This window comes from Brachycentrus maculatus, unplaced genomic scaffold (assembly GCF_059751285.1).
Source record: "Brachycentrus maculatus isolate JH-2025_06_01 unplaced genomic scaffold, ASM5975128v1 h1tg000263l, whole genome shotgun sequence".
In the NCBI taxonomy this organism is placed as follows: Eukaryota; Metazoa; Arthropoda; class Insecta; order Trichoptera; family Brachycentridae; genus Brachycentrus; species Brachycentrus maculatus.
Genome location: NW_028281014.1, coordinates 500728 through 518706, shown reverse-complemented (window position 1 = coordinate 518706; position 17979 = coordinate 500728). Strand labels below are relative to the sequence as shown.

Here is a 17979-nt window from a genome sequence, read left to right as displayed (position 1 = left end):
GTCTATAAACTATGTATTTGGAAATAATTTTTTTTTCGATAAGAAAATTATACCAATGAGAATGATAATAATATTTCAGATTTTTTTACTATGTATCTACAAAGTATGCGGTACTTTTTCTGAATAATAATATCCCATCGGACTTTCGGACAGACAGAACGGGGGGGGGGGTGGAGGTGTTTGGGATGTGGTGTTACAGGCGTATGTTGAGGATTAATTGGTTGCAACATGTACATAACAACAAGACTATAATAACCAAGGCCTGTAATGTCTACCAAAAAAGTAACACAACAGCGATACAAATGGATAGGCCATAATATAAGATACCCAGGCCTGCTTCTTACAATTGTAGAAAGCATATGCGAAGACGCAAACTACAGAGAGCGGCCCCGCATAACCCATATGGATCAAATTATTTCCGACATACGTTGTAGCGGGTAAGCTGAGTTGAAAAGACAAGCGGATGATAGAAGCGGATGGTGACTGACTTTGAAAGCAGCAAACCAATCATTACTTAGATTGTAACCCACGATGAAGAATATCTCATCCCGATTTATATGTCAAACATTCCGAAAGTCCGAATAGTCTGTTTGCTGTGCTGGTCAGGGTTGTGAGCGTCTGTGTCCGGCCAAGGTCAGATCGGAATCGGATCTAGCTGACTAATTGAACTAAATACTAATCCCTTTTATTGCCTACACCGGGGTACTTCTAGAAAATTTAGTGATAAATTTACAAACTTGTTTTTATTTAGATTAGCAGTGACAGGTAAAAAGCTTGAAAGCTTGAAAAGAAAGTTGAAAGCTTTTAAAAGTAAATCAACAGTAAAATTGGGATACAATTTTATGTTTTTTCACATTTTTAATAAGTTTCCCAACTTAGTTAAAAAAATTAAAACAAATTGCTCTGCAAGAGCAGATCTGTCAGGAATCCTAGATGCTTTTGTATTAGATCTGGGCAAAGATTGATCTGGGCATGCGGTGGGACAACTTTTAATTCCGAAAGCGAAAAACGTCGGTTTGCTATTAGGCTTATTGTCTGTGTTTTACTGACGCTTCTTTTCTCTGGATTCGTTTTCTCGGGTGACATTTTGTGTTGTGTTCCTGGATGTATTTGGACAAAAAGATTGTGGATCAAAGGAAATATAAAAATACATCCATCAACAAATTCAATATAATGACATGAGCCCTTAATACACCAATTTCGTTTATCTAAGTAGCGATTGAGAGATATTACAGTTTTTTTTTACCGGTCTTTTAAAGGTTAAGCTATTGTTTTTCAATAGAGATGAAGTTAAAAAGATCAAGGAGGGAGCGAGAGGTAAAATATTTGTTGCACAAAAGGTAATAAATATGTTAGGTTAACTTAATATTTAAAAGAAAACGTTTTCATTTCAGGCAAGTCCTGTTGTGGCGCCAGCTCCAAAGTTTACCTATTTTGGACCCGCAGAGCCTACGCTTCAGTTAGATTGTTGGGAAGAAGAGCTTAGTCCGGCGCAGTTAGAAGCTTATAAGAAAGCTGATGGAGAACACAGTAGCATTCAAAACAAGTTGAATAATATTGTTAAAGAGAGTGGAGGAGAAGTAGTGTACTCAGGGGACCAATATTCCGCATATACTGTTACGGGGAAGTATGTATACAATTATAATCAATTTTTCTGTCATAAACATATAATATGTACTTATAATACTTATTAGTTATACATATCATAGTCGTACAGGAGAAAGTGACCAACTACTAAAACATAAAATGTTCAGGAGGGTCATTTAAGTCACAATTGCTTGGCAAGAAAATAAACACCAATGCAGTTAGTCATTTTTAACAAATCAATATACTATACTTCCAAGTTTAAAATCCTTTGGGATTTTTTTCATGGCAATATTAAGTTAGTAAGATATCAAATAGTCAATGATCACGTTTTTGCAAAAAATGCACTTGGTCACTTTCTCCTGTATGACTACGATATAATAAGTTTGTGACAGTAATGCTTGTGAGGTAGTATTTTACGGAAATGGCGCTATATAAGTTATCCAAATTTATTATTATTATTGATTAGGTTAGCGTATTAGGCCAGCGTGCTGGAAGTCCTGGGTTCGGTTCCCAAAAGAATCAAAATAAATACAAGTGATTATTAACTTTAATATTTACAACATTTTGAGTGTGAATATTTGTTCACAAATCTGGATTATCTCCACTGAGAAGTTATTTTTTTGGCATCTTAACATAGACGAAGAAGAATATGTTAATCTGGGCGTTTACAGGGCTTTTGGCCGTCATTACCAACCCTATGACGGTCGTAACCCCTGTAAATGCCCATACTTACATATTCTTCTTTATCTTTATTAAGATTTCATAAAAATACTAATATTTGTTTAATATTACCCTGGACTAGTACTTGAAGCTGATCAACCACCTTTCCTTCATTTATTTAACAATCAAGATAATACTGCTACTGCTACTACTGATAATACTACGATGCATTCATTGCCTTATCCACCATTGGGTGCAAAAAGGGTTAGAAGAAGAATTCAAACAAATAAAAATGTTGAATCTTAATATTTTATTTTTGCCTTATGTTTTTTATATTTTCTCATTTGTTTATTTTAAATATGCTTTTAACCTTATGTTTTTCTCATTTATTTCTTTTAAATATGCTTTTTATGCCTATTTATTATACCTGTTTATTGTTTTTATATTTTGCCACATATTAGTTTTGGTTATTTAAAAAAAATCTCTTTTGTTACTTTATTATTTGTGTTCCAGTTTTGTTAACCTTAATCCCATGTCCCAAAATGAGAAATAAAAATTACTAAATATATGACTTAAGTATGTAATATGTTTTGCAAATAATAATAATAATAATGAATAATATGAAAAATGACTTTATTTGATTTGAAAAATGTATTGGGACTTGTTAGTATAGTTTTACAGAATATTTTACTAATATGTTCCCTTTTTCTTTAAATTCACTAATATGTTTATTTTATTAGGAATGCCGGACTCAATGAACTCTCAGCTCAAAATGCTCCCGCAACACCACCGCCAGGTCGCAAGGAACATGTCTCTGGCAAGAGGAAAGGTAATGCATTAGTAGTTCTTTATCACTTCCTGTCTTCACTTCAGACACATATACCCAGCTGAAACCATCGGATCGTATAATTATATTTCAGACATAAACTGTAATAAACCACCAGATCATGTAACTGTACTACATACGTGTACACTTTGGTCAACCATCAGACCATGTGTCTAATTCAGACTTACAGTAAAATGAATAATTTGTTATAATTTATACAGCAGCATTTTTGTAAAATACATATTTTCTCACATTGAAATACTTCACTGTGATCAAACTGGTGAAAAGAAAATTTTGGAAATGATTTAGCAAACAGATACATTTTTAGTTTTTATAAAGAAGGAAGAGCATTCCATGTCATTAGTCCCGCAACAGCAAAGGCATTAAATACGATCATTAAATTTAGTGCGCTGGTAAGATCACTTTATCGGTGGCAGTTATTTTAGGTAATTGAAGCGAGCGATGTCTGTTCATAATTATTTTGATTTTGTATTGTTTTTTTTTCTTAGATAGATTCTAAGATCGCTTATTTTATTACCTATTGCTGTGACAACATGTTTTTTTGTTCAATAGAAGATACTTAGCAGCAAATTCTGCTTTGTATTTTTAATACAGCTTATTTTAATTTCACACATTTTTTACTATAATTGACGCTCATAGTTCTGTGATGCATAATCCACTTCAGAAATGCTCACCTGGATTTCATTCCCTGTTTCATTGTCACACCCATAGTGTTAGTAAAATATATGATAAACATTGGAATATATTCGTCGATCATTACAAATGTTTGTATTGCAGCGCGAGGAAGGGAAAAGGACTATCGTTACACTTCTCCATCACCCCCACCAGCACCTCTTCCAGAACCCAAGAAAGAGAAAAAATCGCTGAGGAATGCCAAACCAGAGAAATCACCCAAGGTGGCCCCTACTACGCCCACCAGTATGTTTAACTTAACTTTTTTTTTTATAGTTTCTTCCACAAGATATTTTTTTACTTAGTTAGGTGCAAAATATGAAGTGTCTGTATATTGAAATGGTTGAATATATTTGTCATCTTTTATATTTAGACGTCCAAAGTGTATCGAGTGGTGTGCGTCCATCAGAAGCGTCGGCTATCGGTGGGCTGGCTACTGGCTCAGGAAACAAGAGCGCAGTTGTCGACTTGACCAAGGATGATTCTAAAAATGCGCCTGACTCTAGAGAAGTTGCATTCAACAAATTGCAAGGTAACAACTTCTTTGCTTACTTTCCATTATTATTGTTCTTATTTTTTACACATTTCTAACGGTGCTTTTTTTTCAGGGAAAACATTCCCGTCACTGGTGGTTGTCGCTAGACCTTACCTTCGTTCAAAGGAAGGTCCCGGAACCAGTGATCGTCCGGCTCTCGATGCTAAAGTCAAGTCTGTTCTAATGCACACTCCGACAAAATTCACAGAATGGCTTATCCAACAAGGACTCGTGCGCTCTGAACAAATTTGTGCTATTCACCCAGGGAGCAAGTTGAAACTCGGTAAGCAATTACTGTACTAAAATATTTATTTTATATTTACTCAAAAGACAATACATGTTTGACAATTAATAATTTTGTTGAATAGGAATGTACTCCGATGTGTCCAAGTTCCCGTATTCAGGCGGGTATGTCTGGATATCTGAATGCTGCCCGACTCGATTTGTGTCGGTGTTTTCTGGTTCCCTGTTTGAGGGCGCCGTACACCCGCCGAGTGTTCTTCTAAAGCTCATCTACCACTGGGCTTGCCAGACCAACGTCCAGAATGTAGTGCAATGGGTGAAAGTTGACAACCTATATGTTAAGGGCCTGTTCACATGGCTAAGGGCGATCTGCACCGCCGCCCTTCATCACCACATCAGTTTGATGGGAGGTAGCGGACGGCGAATCGAAGTGGGCGTCATTTCTCTCGGTACTACTAGCCATGATGGAATGCAGAGACAGGTCAAAGTAGAAGTTTTGGGAATACTGGATGTTGAGGCTAAATTGGTGAGTTCATATTTTTTTTTCTGTACTAAATAAATTAACCACCTCACAAGTTTTTTGACTAATACCCACTTGAATTTTTTAGGTTCGGTTACGCGCTGTTGAGCCGTTAGCCGACGGGGAAAGAAATTACAAAAAAAGATTCCTTAAAATTTTAGAGCCACTGGCTCAGTGGGTGCATACAGATTCGACCATCATGACAGATCTCACAGTTGATAAAGGCACTTTAATACAAATGGGATACAAAACCGTCCTTCAAGTGCCAGCAAACGAGCCGTCCAGTAAGAGTAACAATTCCAACATAATGGAGTACTTGCGGCGTATCGTTCCACGCATGTTCCAGAATACACTGTCTCTACTCTCTAGGCAGATCATCCAACAGTTTCTGGACGAGCTGGTTTGGAGGGAATGGTACGGAACGGCTCCCGGATTGGCATTTGACAACATCGTTAGCCACATCGCCGAACAGACACGCCTGGAATCCAAAGACACACTTTTGGTTCGTCTCAATAAGATATCTTCGAACCCATTCAAGAACTGGAAGCACGTTAGTGTGAAGGCAGGCAAAGTGGTTCCGCCACAAGTTGTGGATGTTCCTAAAGAAACGGGACTCGGACGGGGAAGAAGGAAGAGGAAGCCCATCTCTCGCTCCCCATCTCCACCGCCCACCCCTGAGCCACCGCGCTCTGCATCAGGAAAGGAAACCAGGAGAAGGAAAAGGGTGAACTATATCGAAAATGATGACGACGAAGAAGTTGTCTTGGTAAGGCTATTTTTGACAATTCATTTCGAGATACTTTAGAGAGGGAATTAAAATAATTATGTATTTGTTTATTTACAAATCTTCCACAAATCTTACAAAAAATGGAATCTTCCATATTCTTCTTCATCTTTGATGAGATGTCAAAAAATAATATGAAAATAACTCCTGTAATTGGAAACAATTCAGATTTTGTGAACAAATATTTGGACACACTCAAAATGTTGTAAATAAATTATCTGGTCAAATTATAAGCTTAATTAATAAAAATGAAAATGGTATTTTCTGGCGTTCCTCATGTGTGTGATTGTAATCCAGGATTCAGACCTCACATACTAATATAAGAGTTTCTGCTTAGTAAAAAAGCTTCTTTACATCTCACCAATAGATGTCTCTAGTGAAGTTCTAGTTATTCAAGAACAAGGTTTCTAAATTGGTTCATATGTATAGAACTTTCAAAAATTTGAGTAGCTTGGTTGTCAATAATGGGTGGAATTGGTGAATGTTACATGTGTGTAAAGTGATCACTTAAACCAGCCTATGAGGGTCATCAGCCCCGTAAATGCCCAGACTTCCATATTCTTCTTCATCTTTGATGAGATGTCAATAAATAATATTTGTTGTTTATGTGTATTTTTTTTAAAGGTGGAACCCAAACGAGACAAGAGAGTAAAGAAACCGCCACCCGTCAGTAAGAAAGAGGAGAAGAAGAAGGAAGAGAAACGCAAGGAAGAAAAGAAGAAGGAGGAGAAGAAAGAAAAGAAGAAAGAGAGAGAAGAAATTAAAATAAGCATCAAAAAGGAACCGAGAGAGGACATGGTAGATCTAGAAGGATACTACTTCGGCCAACTTGAAGGCCAATTCAAAGAAATATTCAAGCAAAGGATGTTTGTCCAGGTATTAATTTCTATCACTTTGTCATTTAATGTTTTTAATTTTGTACAGAATATTAAAAAATATGTTGTTTTTGTTCATTATTTTTTTTTACATTTCTTTGTTTACAATAATACTGAAAAAATTCATAACTAAAAGAAAAGTGGGTGATGACATTGTCAAGTATTCGAAATTGAAAAAGTCTGAAGTATTAAACTCTGTTCCGCTAAATAATGTCATTAACTGAGAGAAACCTATCCTCATACTCTTTTTTTTTGTTGTGTTTAGAAAATTTACACACTAAAGCCATCAGAACAGGTTTTATATATTTCGAAATGTCGAATCTGAAAAAATTATTCTTCTACTAACCCATATCCGCACCCAATGGTACATAAGGAACTGCATCATATCGACTCAGTGTTATCTTGATTGTTACTTACATGAAGGTCATTCCTGCGCTTCAGGGACGAGTCTAGGATAATATTAAATAAATATTAGTGTGTAAAATCACTAATATTTATTTTCATCCTGGGAATCGAACCCGGGACCTCCAGCACGGTAGCTAAACATGCTAAGCATTACACCACAGAGGTGGTAAAAAATTGTTTGGGAATATGTTTAACCTTTCAAGGTTTTGTTGTATTTTTGCTTATGTTCCTGTACATTTTTTGACAGCACGTTTGTTAGTGGGGAGTTTGCTTTACCAGGTATTATTTTGCAGTGCACCGAGTGCGCGGAGGAGTTCCGCGGCAACACGCAGCTCCAGGTGCACCTGTTTGGGCACGCGGTGTGCCCCGAGGGCGGCGACACGCGCGAGGAGGCGGCGCTGTGCCGCTACTGTCTGCAGCACTGCGGCACCCCCGAAGCGCTGGAGGGCCACCTGCTGCAGGCGCACCCCGTGGACACCAAAGTGCAGGGGCTACACACGCTGGCCTGCGTCCTGTGCGAGGTGACTATTTTTATTTAATTTTTTATTTTTTATTTGTATACATTTATTTAAATCATAATTTATAACTTTTTTTTGTTGTTTTTTGCAGAAATCCACCAAGCCACCTTGTGTGTCTTGTGGGTGGAGTTCTTTTTTAATACATTTTTATTGTTTTTAACAATTTTAACCTAATATAGACACAAAAAAGAGAAAAAAATTATGAATATAAACATTTTACAATTTTCATAAAATTAATTCTTGATCATTTACCCATTCCTTTATTTTGCCTTTGTTCCATATTTTATTTTGACCTCCAACATCCGTCGGCAACAAATTAAAAATGTTCGGAACGATATATTGCAGTGTTCGACTCCCATATTTATTGTTTATTCTTGGACTCTTGAGTCAGAGTTTACAACTCTTAATATTATGTTTTTATTATATTATTACAACTCTTAGTTTTTTAAATAAAAAAGTAATACTTCTGTTTTTATTATATACAAAAATACTTCAATTTCATACTATTTTTGTGAGCCCAAGCGGCTCATTATTAGAAATATCAAGTATCAAATTGTGGTAGAGTGGGTTTGTACCGAAAAACTCTGACTCAGGAGTCTACGACACTAACCACGGGACCACAACCCGACACTTTGCTAACAATAAATTTGAGAAGGATAACTTTTTAAATAGCTTAACGCAGGCAGGAATCCAAACTCCCCAAGTATCCACCCTTCTTTCTGAACCTTCTAGAATTGCGATCATAATTTCTAAAATGATAAAGCTAATCGCATTAAAACTATGATTTTTTTTATGAACTGTTATTATTACTTTGTTTGTAAATAAAAATAAAACTTGACTTGACTTGCATAAACATCCTCTCACTGGGTGACTGCCAAATAAATATTGAAAAACAAAACAACAACAAAAATACAGAATGTCAGATTAACGCAATAGTATATATTAAATTTAAAATATCAAAATAACATCATGTATTACTAATTATATTATTTTCTTCTTTTAACCCACAGCTAATAATTCATAGGCACTGCAATGTATTAACACAGTGTTATCTTGTTCGTTACTTACATGAAGGCTTATATCACTCCTGGGCTTCAGGGACCAGTGATAATATCAAATAAATATAAGAGTGTGAAATCGCTAGTATTTATTTTCACCCCCCCTGAGAATCGAACCCGGGACCTAAAGCATGGTAGCTAAACACTCTAACCATCACACCACGGAGTCGGACATTTATAAAGTATATTATAAAGCTGTAAAATAAAATACTTATTTTTCTTATTTTTAGATTCGTTTCTCTACCATTTCTGCTCTGTCCAACCACATGCAAAAAGCTCATGTGCACTTAGAACTTCCATACACTTGTGGTGTTTGTGGATATCGAGCTTCATCCCACCGAGCGTGTATCGATCATTTCTACAGTGAACATGACGATTCTGCCGGATTACAATGTCCTCATTGCCTGAAGGTATATATTTTTCAATGCATCATGTTCCATCTTTATATTTTACATACATCTGTTTACCTTTTAAATGAATAATTTCCAGGTTATCAAAGTGTTTGCTGATGGGTGCGATCTGCAAACTAATATTGAATTCTTCCTCTGTCACTTGAGGGAGCATCTCAAGAAACAAAACGCCTTGAAATGCAGCCGATGCGCTCTTAGGTTCGTGCACATGGGCACACTGAAGGGGCATCAAGTTAATGGTCACACATCCGTGTTTGGGGCTCGACCGCTTTGCAGTCAAGGACATCTTATATCTAAACCTAAGGTTGCCTAAAATACTTAATATTTTATACATATTTTGTACAATTTGTAATTGTAAGTCAAATAATTAGTTAAACTTTGCAGAATAAAGCGACACCCCCTGTTAAGGATTCTACAAACCATACATTTGTGGATATATTTGACAATACTGTGCTCGATGTACCCGAAGGTATGCTGTGTAAGGAATGTGATTCTCAATTAGAAGACGAAAGACACTTTCTGTAAGTTCCTAAATTATTCCAACTTTCTATTCCTGATACATACTCGCAAGGTCCGCATTTAACAGTATAAAGGCTGTCTGGAGATTGGATTTATGCTCGGTGAAGACCAAATTCCGCCTATACAATGCCTGTATTGCTCCTGTTCTCTTATACGGCTGTGAAACATGGTGCCTTACAAGGGCCCAGAGCAGCCGTGTACTAAGCCTTGAAAAAAGGTGTCTGCGGAAAATTTTAGACGTGCGGTGGTTTGACTTTGTGAGGAATAAAGAGATAAGGCGTAGGACGCAGCAAATCTTCACAACTCAGTCACAACTGTCGTCAAGAAAAGGAGATTCAGTTGGCTTGGCCATGTACTCCGCATGCCTCCTGAGAGCTTTAATCAAGCTTGCCTCTTTTACAAGGCATCAGGTTCGCGCCGCCCAGGACGACCGCTGCTGATAATTCGTCGGCAGTTGTCGTCGGAACTTCGGGACGCGTATCTGACTTGGGAGGATGCAAGGGAGCTGGCAGCCGACAGAAAAGCCTGGACAGTTTGTGGACTCCAAAATGTGAAAATATTATAACCACATTCTTGAATAACCAGTGACATGAATTAATATTTGTATAATATATTCTTTTCAGTGGCATTTGCAAGTGCACGAAATGTTCTTACCAAACGGGATGCTGGCGGGCAATATTACAGCACTCCGGCATATGCAGTGACAATAAGTCACGAGGTCAGCAGGCAAATCTTCTGCCGAGTGTCATGCATTGCATTTGCTCATTCTCTTCTGATGATGGTATGTTACTTAAATAATGAACATAATTTTATACTACTACTACTACTACTACTACCATCACGCCGTTTCGCCGCAGGGGTAGGCAGAGAGGATGAAACGCCACACTCTTCTGTCCTGACATACACTCCTCGCCTCCTTCACATCCATATATCTAGTCATACATGCCCTCTGATTACGCAGACTTTTGACACCACCAGATTTTAGGTTCTGATTGATCTGATCGTGCCAAGTCTTTTTCGGTCGTCCACGTTCTGTTTTCCCTCTCACATTCGCCACATATATTTTCTTAGTCATTCTCTCGCTATCCATTCGCTCCACATGTCCATACATTCCTTTCTTATATCGTCGTTTTTAATTCTGTCATACAATGATTTTCCACACATTCGTCTGAGGGAGCGCATTTCAACAGCGTTCACCCTGCTTTCATCCTTCCTTTGCCAGTTCCATGTTTCGCTTCCATAATTTTATAGCTATTCTCAAATATTGATTACTGCGTACATAGCTCGCGATAACAGTATTCAGTATAAAATGGTAACGGTATTGTTTGTTTTCAGGTAATATTTTAGCCCAGCATTTGACTCAGTGTGAAAGGCAATCAGCTTACCCGTCTGAAGAGCAAGCTAAACTGAACACTGTATCTGTTGCCACAACTAAACATGGCATGATGGATTCTCTCGGCCTACAGAGAAATAAAGACGTAGAAGAACCGGTAACTGCCTCCACGCAGGTTAGAAAATATCAAATTTAAGAATGAAACTCTTACGCATAATTCTTCTTTATTTTTCTTTGATTTTTCACTGTTTAAAATATTTTTTCTAGAATGAAACCCTAAATGACTATCCCGCTCCTCCATCTGTTCTCAATACACAACTTTCATTGGACGATTTGGCCCCACCATCAGTTCTACAACCTGACAGAGTAAGTTTTTATTAAGTTTTGGTCTTAAACCAGCCTACGACGGTCGTCAGCCCCGTAAATTCCCAGATTTTCATATTCTTCTTCATCTTTGGTGAGATGTCAAAAAATAATATGAAAAATAACTCCAATAATTGGAGATAATCCAGATTTGTGGACACATTCAAAATGCTGTGAATAAATTAACTGGTCAAATTATAAGCTAAATTAATAAAAATGAAAATGATGTTTTCTGGCTTTTCTCATGTATATGATTATAATCCAGAATTCGGACCTCACATACTAATAAAAGAGTTTCTGCTCAATAAAAAGCTTCTTCTCACCAATAGATGTCTCTAGTGAAGTTCTAGTAATTCAAGAACATTGTTTCAAATTGGTTCATATATCACTCACTCCTTTCAAGAACGTCATAAATCAAAAAACTTGATTTTTCAGGAGAACGTTTTTAAAGTTTAACAATGTAATACAATGTATCAAAAATAAATATCAAGCCACTTATTGAACTTTTTACTATGCAACAGACCTTTTTAGGTAAAATCTGAATGTTTTTTCTCCATTTAAAAAATATTTAGTATATTTAAAAAAATAATCAAACAATACCTTTTCTTCAAAATGCAAAAACAACACTTTCTGCCCTGTAGCGGGTAAATGTTAAGTTAAAAATATGCTGCTTTTGCTGGGATATAGTACATTTTCTGGGCATTCCGAAAACATGCACAACTGAAAATTGTCAATTTTTGATTTATGACGTTCTTGAAAGGAGTGAGCGATATATAGAATAGAAGTATTTGGACACACTCAAAATGTTGTATAGAAATATGTTTATGTATATTTGAAACAATTTAAATAGCCTTTGTGAGTGAGCTTTGAATTTTTAACTTAATTAGATCCATATAAGTAAAAATGACAAACCACAAAGAAAATGCTTTAAATATTAATAATATTCAGTCATAATTAATATTTAAAGCATTTACACCTGAATACAGACTATCGTATTGAATTTGAAGGCAAGACTAATTGAATCACCTTTTATTTCAGATGGAATTAGAGCCATTGAAGAACGAAGTGTACGAACAGCCACTTGCCACTCCTCAGGTGCAGCATGAAGACATGGAGGTGGAGGAGGAGACCAGTGCAAGGGTCGGGAGTAGCCAGGGTCTGGACAGCTACATGGACAGCACTGGAGAGTTTGAGCCTCTCCCGGCTGAACCTTTGCCACAGCCAGAATTCGAACCACTATAAATAACCTGACATACTATTCCATACTCTTATTTTTAACTAACTAAGTAACCATCACGCCCCTTCTCCGCAGGGGTAGGCAGAGAGAATAGAATACCACAACACTCTGTCTTTGCAAGCATTCTTTGCCTCTTCCACGTTCATGTATTTCCTCATACGTAGTTATTTTTAAGTTATAAAAGCAAACGCCAGCTATGTATTAACTTTTCATGCATCATCCTTTTCCATGTGTGTATGTGGTTTAGGATCTGTGTTTTGTTATGTAATGTGAAATTTAACTTACAAAAATGTACATAGAGGTCAAAGATAATATTCTCCATGTAGTGTACTCTCCATGTTGTTGACTCAAATAGCTTTGCGGTAGATTGCAAAAGACTGGAAGTATGGTTTTGTAACCACGAGTGCTCTAACCATTGCTACTGTTCTCCTTTCCTCATATATTATCTACTACTCGTCCCCCATTTACTTTCCTATGTAGATGTATCGTCCTACACTCTGAGCTCCTTTACTGACATTATCAGTATTCCATCATTCCTAGATCACCCTGTCTTCATACAATCAATGATCGAGTTGACACTGTGTCATTGATGTGGTGTCCTATGTACCACTTGATTGTGCTTACAGCCCATAGTAAGTACACATTTATTAAATTAAAAACATTTATGACACGCAAAAAAAATTATTCTAGAAGCAAAGTAATTCCGAAATATTTACAAATTTATTGTATAAAGTTGCTTGCTGGTTTCTATCAATAATTATTTTAGTTTAAAAAATATATATTATATTAAATAGGATATACATATTATGTATATGACTTGTAATTTTATCTTATAATTAATAAAATGCAATTTATTGACAAATACTGTTTTATTATAAAATTTACAAAATAGACTAGCACTAAAGGAAAATAGTTAATAGTACACTTTTGTTTTTTTCTTTTTAACAAATTTTATTTCTGATTTATTTGAGACTCCATATTCTGAGACGAGGAACTGGTTTTTATCCATAATTTCACCCATATGCTGTAAATCGTAATTCCGCCAAATATACCGCCAAGATATTTTAACATTACACTTTATTCGTTTTTGGTATATTTCAAAATGCCTTTGAATAGCTTTTTTCAACACAATTACAGTTGAGCCTTGCTGAGGAATCTGAAAACAGAATTTTAATCATCATAAAAGCAGCTAAAAGATCCTAAGCAATGGTTGGTGTGTGTAAATTTTATTTTGAGATCAATATTCAAAACTAAAGCTAAAAGAGACATAGATAATTTTTATATAAAAATAACATACAAATTATAGATAACCATTTCAAACATATAATAATTCATAATGTGACCGAACTTTTTTAGCATTTTTATCTTGTAAATGGAATCTTTGGCAATTTACCACATATGTAGTAAAATAGTACAAAATAAGGCTTAAATATTGTTGTCATTGTTTTAAAATTGATACTGAATAAAATAAAATTACTCAAATGTATCATCATTTATTTCCTGGAGATAATATTGTTATTCTTCTATCAATGAATTAACTTTTGTAAGAAATAATTGTATTCAAATTATCAGAAGTGATGAGATAAAAATGATACAAAAAAATCTAATCGGGGTCACCACTTTAAGTGGTGAGTGATCATGTTGGGGTCACCACATTAGGTTTAAATTAAGTTAGTGGGTGGTGGGGATGGAAACACTAATTTGGCCTCTGTTTTTTTAAACATTACATGTGATATAATTAACCGGTTAACTGCCAAAAGCGTCTTAGGACGCATAATTTTCTCTTAAGATGCGCCATTTTAAATGGGCTTTTACTAAACAAAATCAATTATTTAAATGTACAAATATATTGAACGCTATTGACATCTATTGAGAATATCTTTGCATACTTAGAATTGAAACAGAATTTGTTTTTACCACTTTAAACGTAAATTAAAGAGAGCTTTGTCGTCGGAACAATTAATGGCGCTCAGGATTGTCCAATAATCCCCGAGTTGCCGTCACTGCTCAATCTGATGACTATGATTTTAGTGTCGATTCTGATGATTTTTTATTTTTAATTTTTCAAAATCATAGTGTGTGTGTATACTTTTAATATTAAACTTACATAAACAATTACTTTTGACATATAATTTCGTTTTCATATTTTCTATGACAAATTTTGTGACAACCCTGCACCATGAATAATTAATTTTATGATTATGGATAAATGACTGATAAAGTACTTGGCTAAGAAAAATAGTGAAGATGAACCGGAGATGCTGCCTAGAGGGCTAAGATGACAAACGTGTCATATCTTTGTGTCGGTGTCAGTGGATGACACCAGAGATGCTGAACGTAATAGTGGCAGAAGAATAAGATGCAATATGGCTGCCACCTCATAAAAAATGCCAATTCCTGTATTTGCCACTCTGCTATTGAGAAGTTAATGCCGTGCAAGTGTTACTTAGGGCATTGTACCTTTTTATGAAATCGGCAGGGCAGTCGATACTTATCGATACGATCACATAACTCTCACTGTCAGAAATTTCTGTCATCATCTGAACGATATTGCAATATCTGGGTTAAGTTAAGCCACAGATACATTTAATTGATTTTTAATTAATGTTTTACTTGGTAAATACCAATATTTCTTAAAATCTACTTTGACACGTGTTTCGATGCATTCCGCATCATTTTCAAACACCGTATGTACTGAGTAAAACATTAATTAAAAATGGATAGATTTGACCACAAAGTGACTGCGGAATCAATTAATGAAAACATGTAATGCAATTTTATAGGCCGTTATTTTTTTATTGAATTTATCATTAGTGATATTTTCTAGTGAACAAATAAACTGTTTCCTACTTACAATAACGTTTAGTGGCGTCTCGTGATCCCTTAATACCTTCACGGTTATGGATTGTCCTTGTTCAACAGCAATCTGCCAATGAATAACATTTAAAAAAATCAAATGCTGATTGAATAATAAAATGCTCCAACTTTAAGCAGCAAAAAATTGTGAACATTATTTATATTATTATTAATTAAATAATTTAAATTCAGTTGAGATAGTAATATACTTTTCTTCAAAATGAAACGGATTTAAGAAATCAAATGCCCTTATTACCAATAAGACTTATAAACATGTACCTTCCCAATTACTTCCTCTAAATGAATATCTGCTGGTATATCTCGTAACAAAATGTCTTCTTTAAAAATTGAAGACAGTGAGGAATAGGTTATATCCATCAATTGCTTATGAGTTAAATCTTGTAGTAGTTCTGCGGCATCATTAGGGTCCATGTTTTTTTTAAATTGTATTTCTTAATACCACATGTTTAATTGTAAAAAAGATAGAAATATAATTAGATTTTTTTATTTTTTTATTGAAATGACCGTATACAGTATACATCGCATACAAAATATTTTCATTTCAAAATATTCCACAGATAAAAAAAACGGCAATTTGACATTTTTGGTTTAACCATCGACTAAATAATTTTACAAAGTTTTCGGGGGTGACCAGGGTTTGAATCGACATGGGTCAATAATACAATTATCATCGTGTACGGAGAAAGATCTGAGGAAAATGATTCATGACTCCGGAAGCTGTGAAAAATACGTGGAGTTATCGAATCTGATGTGGACTGCACAAAGGAAATATAGCGTGATCATTTTTATAAAGTCTTAAACGGCCTCCGTCAATAAGTGTTCCATGAGTGATTGGCGTATCTTACGGTACACGGACACAAGCTACTGTATTAAAATGGAATTAAAGGTTTGTTCGTGGTGCTGATGGTATCCACTCGGAATTGTTGAAATGCAGCGTTGCTGGCACGTTTGCAAGCGTTGTGCTTTTGAACCAATCAATGACCAGTGTGTGAAACAAAGTGCCCTCGAAGCTAGTGGAGGCAGTTTGTCGATTCCATATGCTCTACATGGTGTAATAGTAGTAGTAAAGAGATTTTTTTGATGATACCTACCCAAATTCTTTTTTTTTAACTTGGCAATAAAATTTACCAACTTTATCTATGCTTCTCAATTTGGATTTGGAAATCTGTCGTGATTTTTGGTCATTTACTCATTTAAGTATAGGTTATGTATGAAATTTAATATAATACTTGATTTTTCGAACCTATTCATTTTTTAAACTGTATCGCCTAAACTAAATCAAGAAATTTGTTTGTCATGGAATCGTTACAAACGGGATCTTTATCTGGTGTTCAGAAAGAAGAGTTAATGGATCAAGTGAAACAGCAAATTGCAGTTGCTAATGCTCAAGAATTATTAACTAAAATGACAGAAAAGTGTTTCAAAAAATGCATAAATAAGCCTGGAACATCTCTGGACACATCTGAGCAGAAATGTATTGCAATGTGCATGGACAGATATATGGATTCTTGGAATCTCGTTTCGAGAACTTACAGTGGCCGTATTCAACGTGAACGAAATCATATGTGAGAAATTCTCCATTCTACTGGGGATCCTTTGTTGACTAGAATGTTTAGTTGTAAATATATAAATAATGTGAAATATATATATCCTTCTGTTCAAATTAAAGTTTGGTAGATGATTCGATAGCAAAGCCTTATCTTTGTATTTCAAAACCTTAAAACTCAGCCATGTAAAAATAAATAAAATTATTTATATCAGTGGTTTGTAACCACTCGTCTATAGAAATTCCCACAGACTATCAGTTGAAAACCATTGCCCTATTAGTATAAAACAATTCAAATCAAACTACACTATAGTAAAAACAAGTTATGGAAAAATGATTAAGGATCATTTTATCCTTAAAAAGTCAATGTATGACCTGTAGGTCTTCATTATAATAATTCCACTTGAGATTAACTTATGAGAATTGATTTTAGAAACAAAACTTTTATTTACATACATATTACACGTATAAATAAAAAATTTCATCACCGAGCTTTCAAAATTTAATAGTCGTAATGGCACGCAGTCATCACAAAAAATCTAAATTCTTAATATTGTTTGACTCGTAAATAAAACATTTGAAATTCTACAAAATAAACTCTAATTCAATAAAAAATATTGTTTTAGATTTTATCAATGTGTTTAAAATATCACAAATGATACTTTTGTGTGATTGTAACATCAATGCCTGCATTATATATATATATAGATACTTTACTTACAGATTAGGTTTACTAAAAACAATAATTACACAATAATAAAATTTTACTAAGTAAAATATTTACCAGGCAAAAAATAATAATAGAAAGATAACGCATTAACTAAGTAGTGTAGATAACATTCAATGTCATTCTTGAACATCTGTTTCTGATGACTTTGGCGCTTTGAAACCAGTTGTCAATCCGTATTGTCAGGAGATAAAGTTAACAAAAAATAAAAGAAAAATGTTAAAGTTATTTGTACTACATATTAGATGCACTATTTTTCCATC

At 34.9% G+C, this 17979-nt stretch overlaps 2 protein-coding genes across 3 annotated transcripts; both read left to right on the top strand.

Moving 5' to 3' along the window:
• The first annotated feature begins 1077 nt into the window (after positions 1 to 1077).
• row (zinc finger domain-containing protein relative of woc) lies at positions 1078 to 13428 on the top strand. 2 transcript variants are annotated; one of them, XM_088266277.1, is made up of 17 exons: positions 1078 to 1317; positions 1395 to 1627; positions 2988 to 3076; positions 3872 to 4012; positions 4140 to 4298; positions 4375 to 4584; positions 4670 to 5070; positions 5153 to 5830; positions 6473 to 6724; positions 7422 to 7649; positions 8935 to 9114; positions 9194 to 9418; positions 9499 to 9635; positions 10257 to 10414; positions 10969 to 11141; positions 11234 to 11332; positions 12368 to 13428. In XM_088266277.1, exons 1-17 carry the CDS (start codon positions 1285 to 1287, stop codon positions 12569 to 12571), a joined length of 3600 nt encoding a protein of 1199 aa, XP_088122403.1. In that variant the 5' UTR covers positions 1078 to 1284; the 3' UTR covers positions 12572 to 13428. The 2 variants fall into 2 exon arrangements, with proteins under 2 accessions (XP_088122403.1, XP_088122402.1); XM_088266276.1 differs by having other exon boundaries at positions 1377 to 1627.
• Positions 13429 to 16599: 3171 nt separating this feature from the next.
• LOC148305708 (mitochondrial import inner membrane translocase subunit Tim13-like) lies at positions 16600 to 17136 on the top strand. The gene has a single exon (XM_088266279.1). It carries the CDS (start codon positions 16740 to 16742, stop codon positions 17010 to 17012), a length of 273 nt encoding a protein of 90 aa, XP_088122405.1. The 5' UTR covers positions 16600 to 16739; the 3' UTR covers positions 17013 to 17136.
• Positions 17137 to 17979: the final 843 nt, after the last annotated feature.

Excerpts from the sequence above, each read along its gene's own strand:
- row (XM_088266276.1), top strand. The coding sequence starts at position 1,285 with ATGAAGTTAAAAAGATCAAGGAGGGAGCGAGAG. Across the intron at positions 6,725-7,421 it reads AGCAAAGGATGTTTGTCCAG|TGCACCGAGTGCGCGGAGGA; the intron begins GTATTAATTTCT and ends ATTATTTTGCAG. Across the intron at positions 7,650-8,934 it reads TGGCCTGCGTCCTGTGCGAG|ATTCGTTTCTCTACCATTTC; the intron begins GTGACTATTTTT and ends TCTTATTTTTAG.
- LOC148305708 (XM_088266279.1), top strand. The coding sequence starts at position 16,740 with ATGGAATCGTTACAAACGGGATCTTTATCTGGTGTTCAGAAAGAAGAG.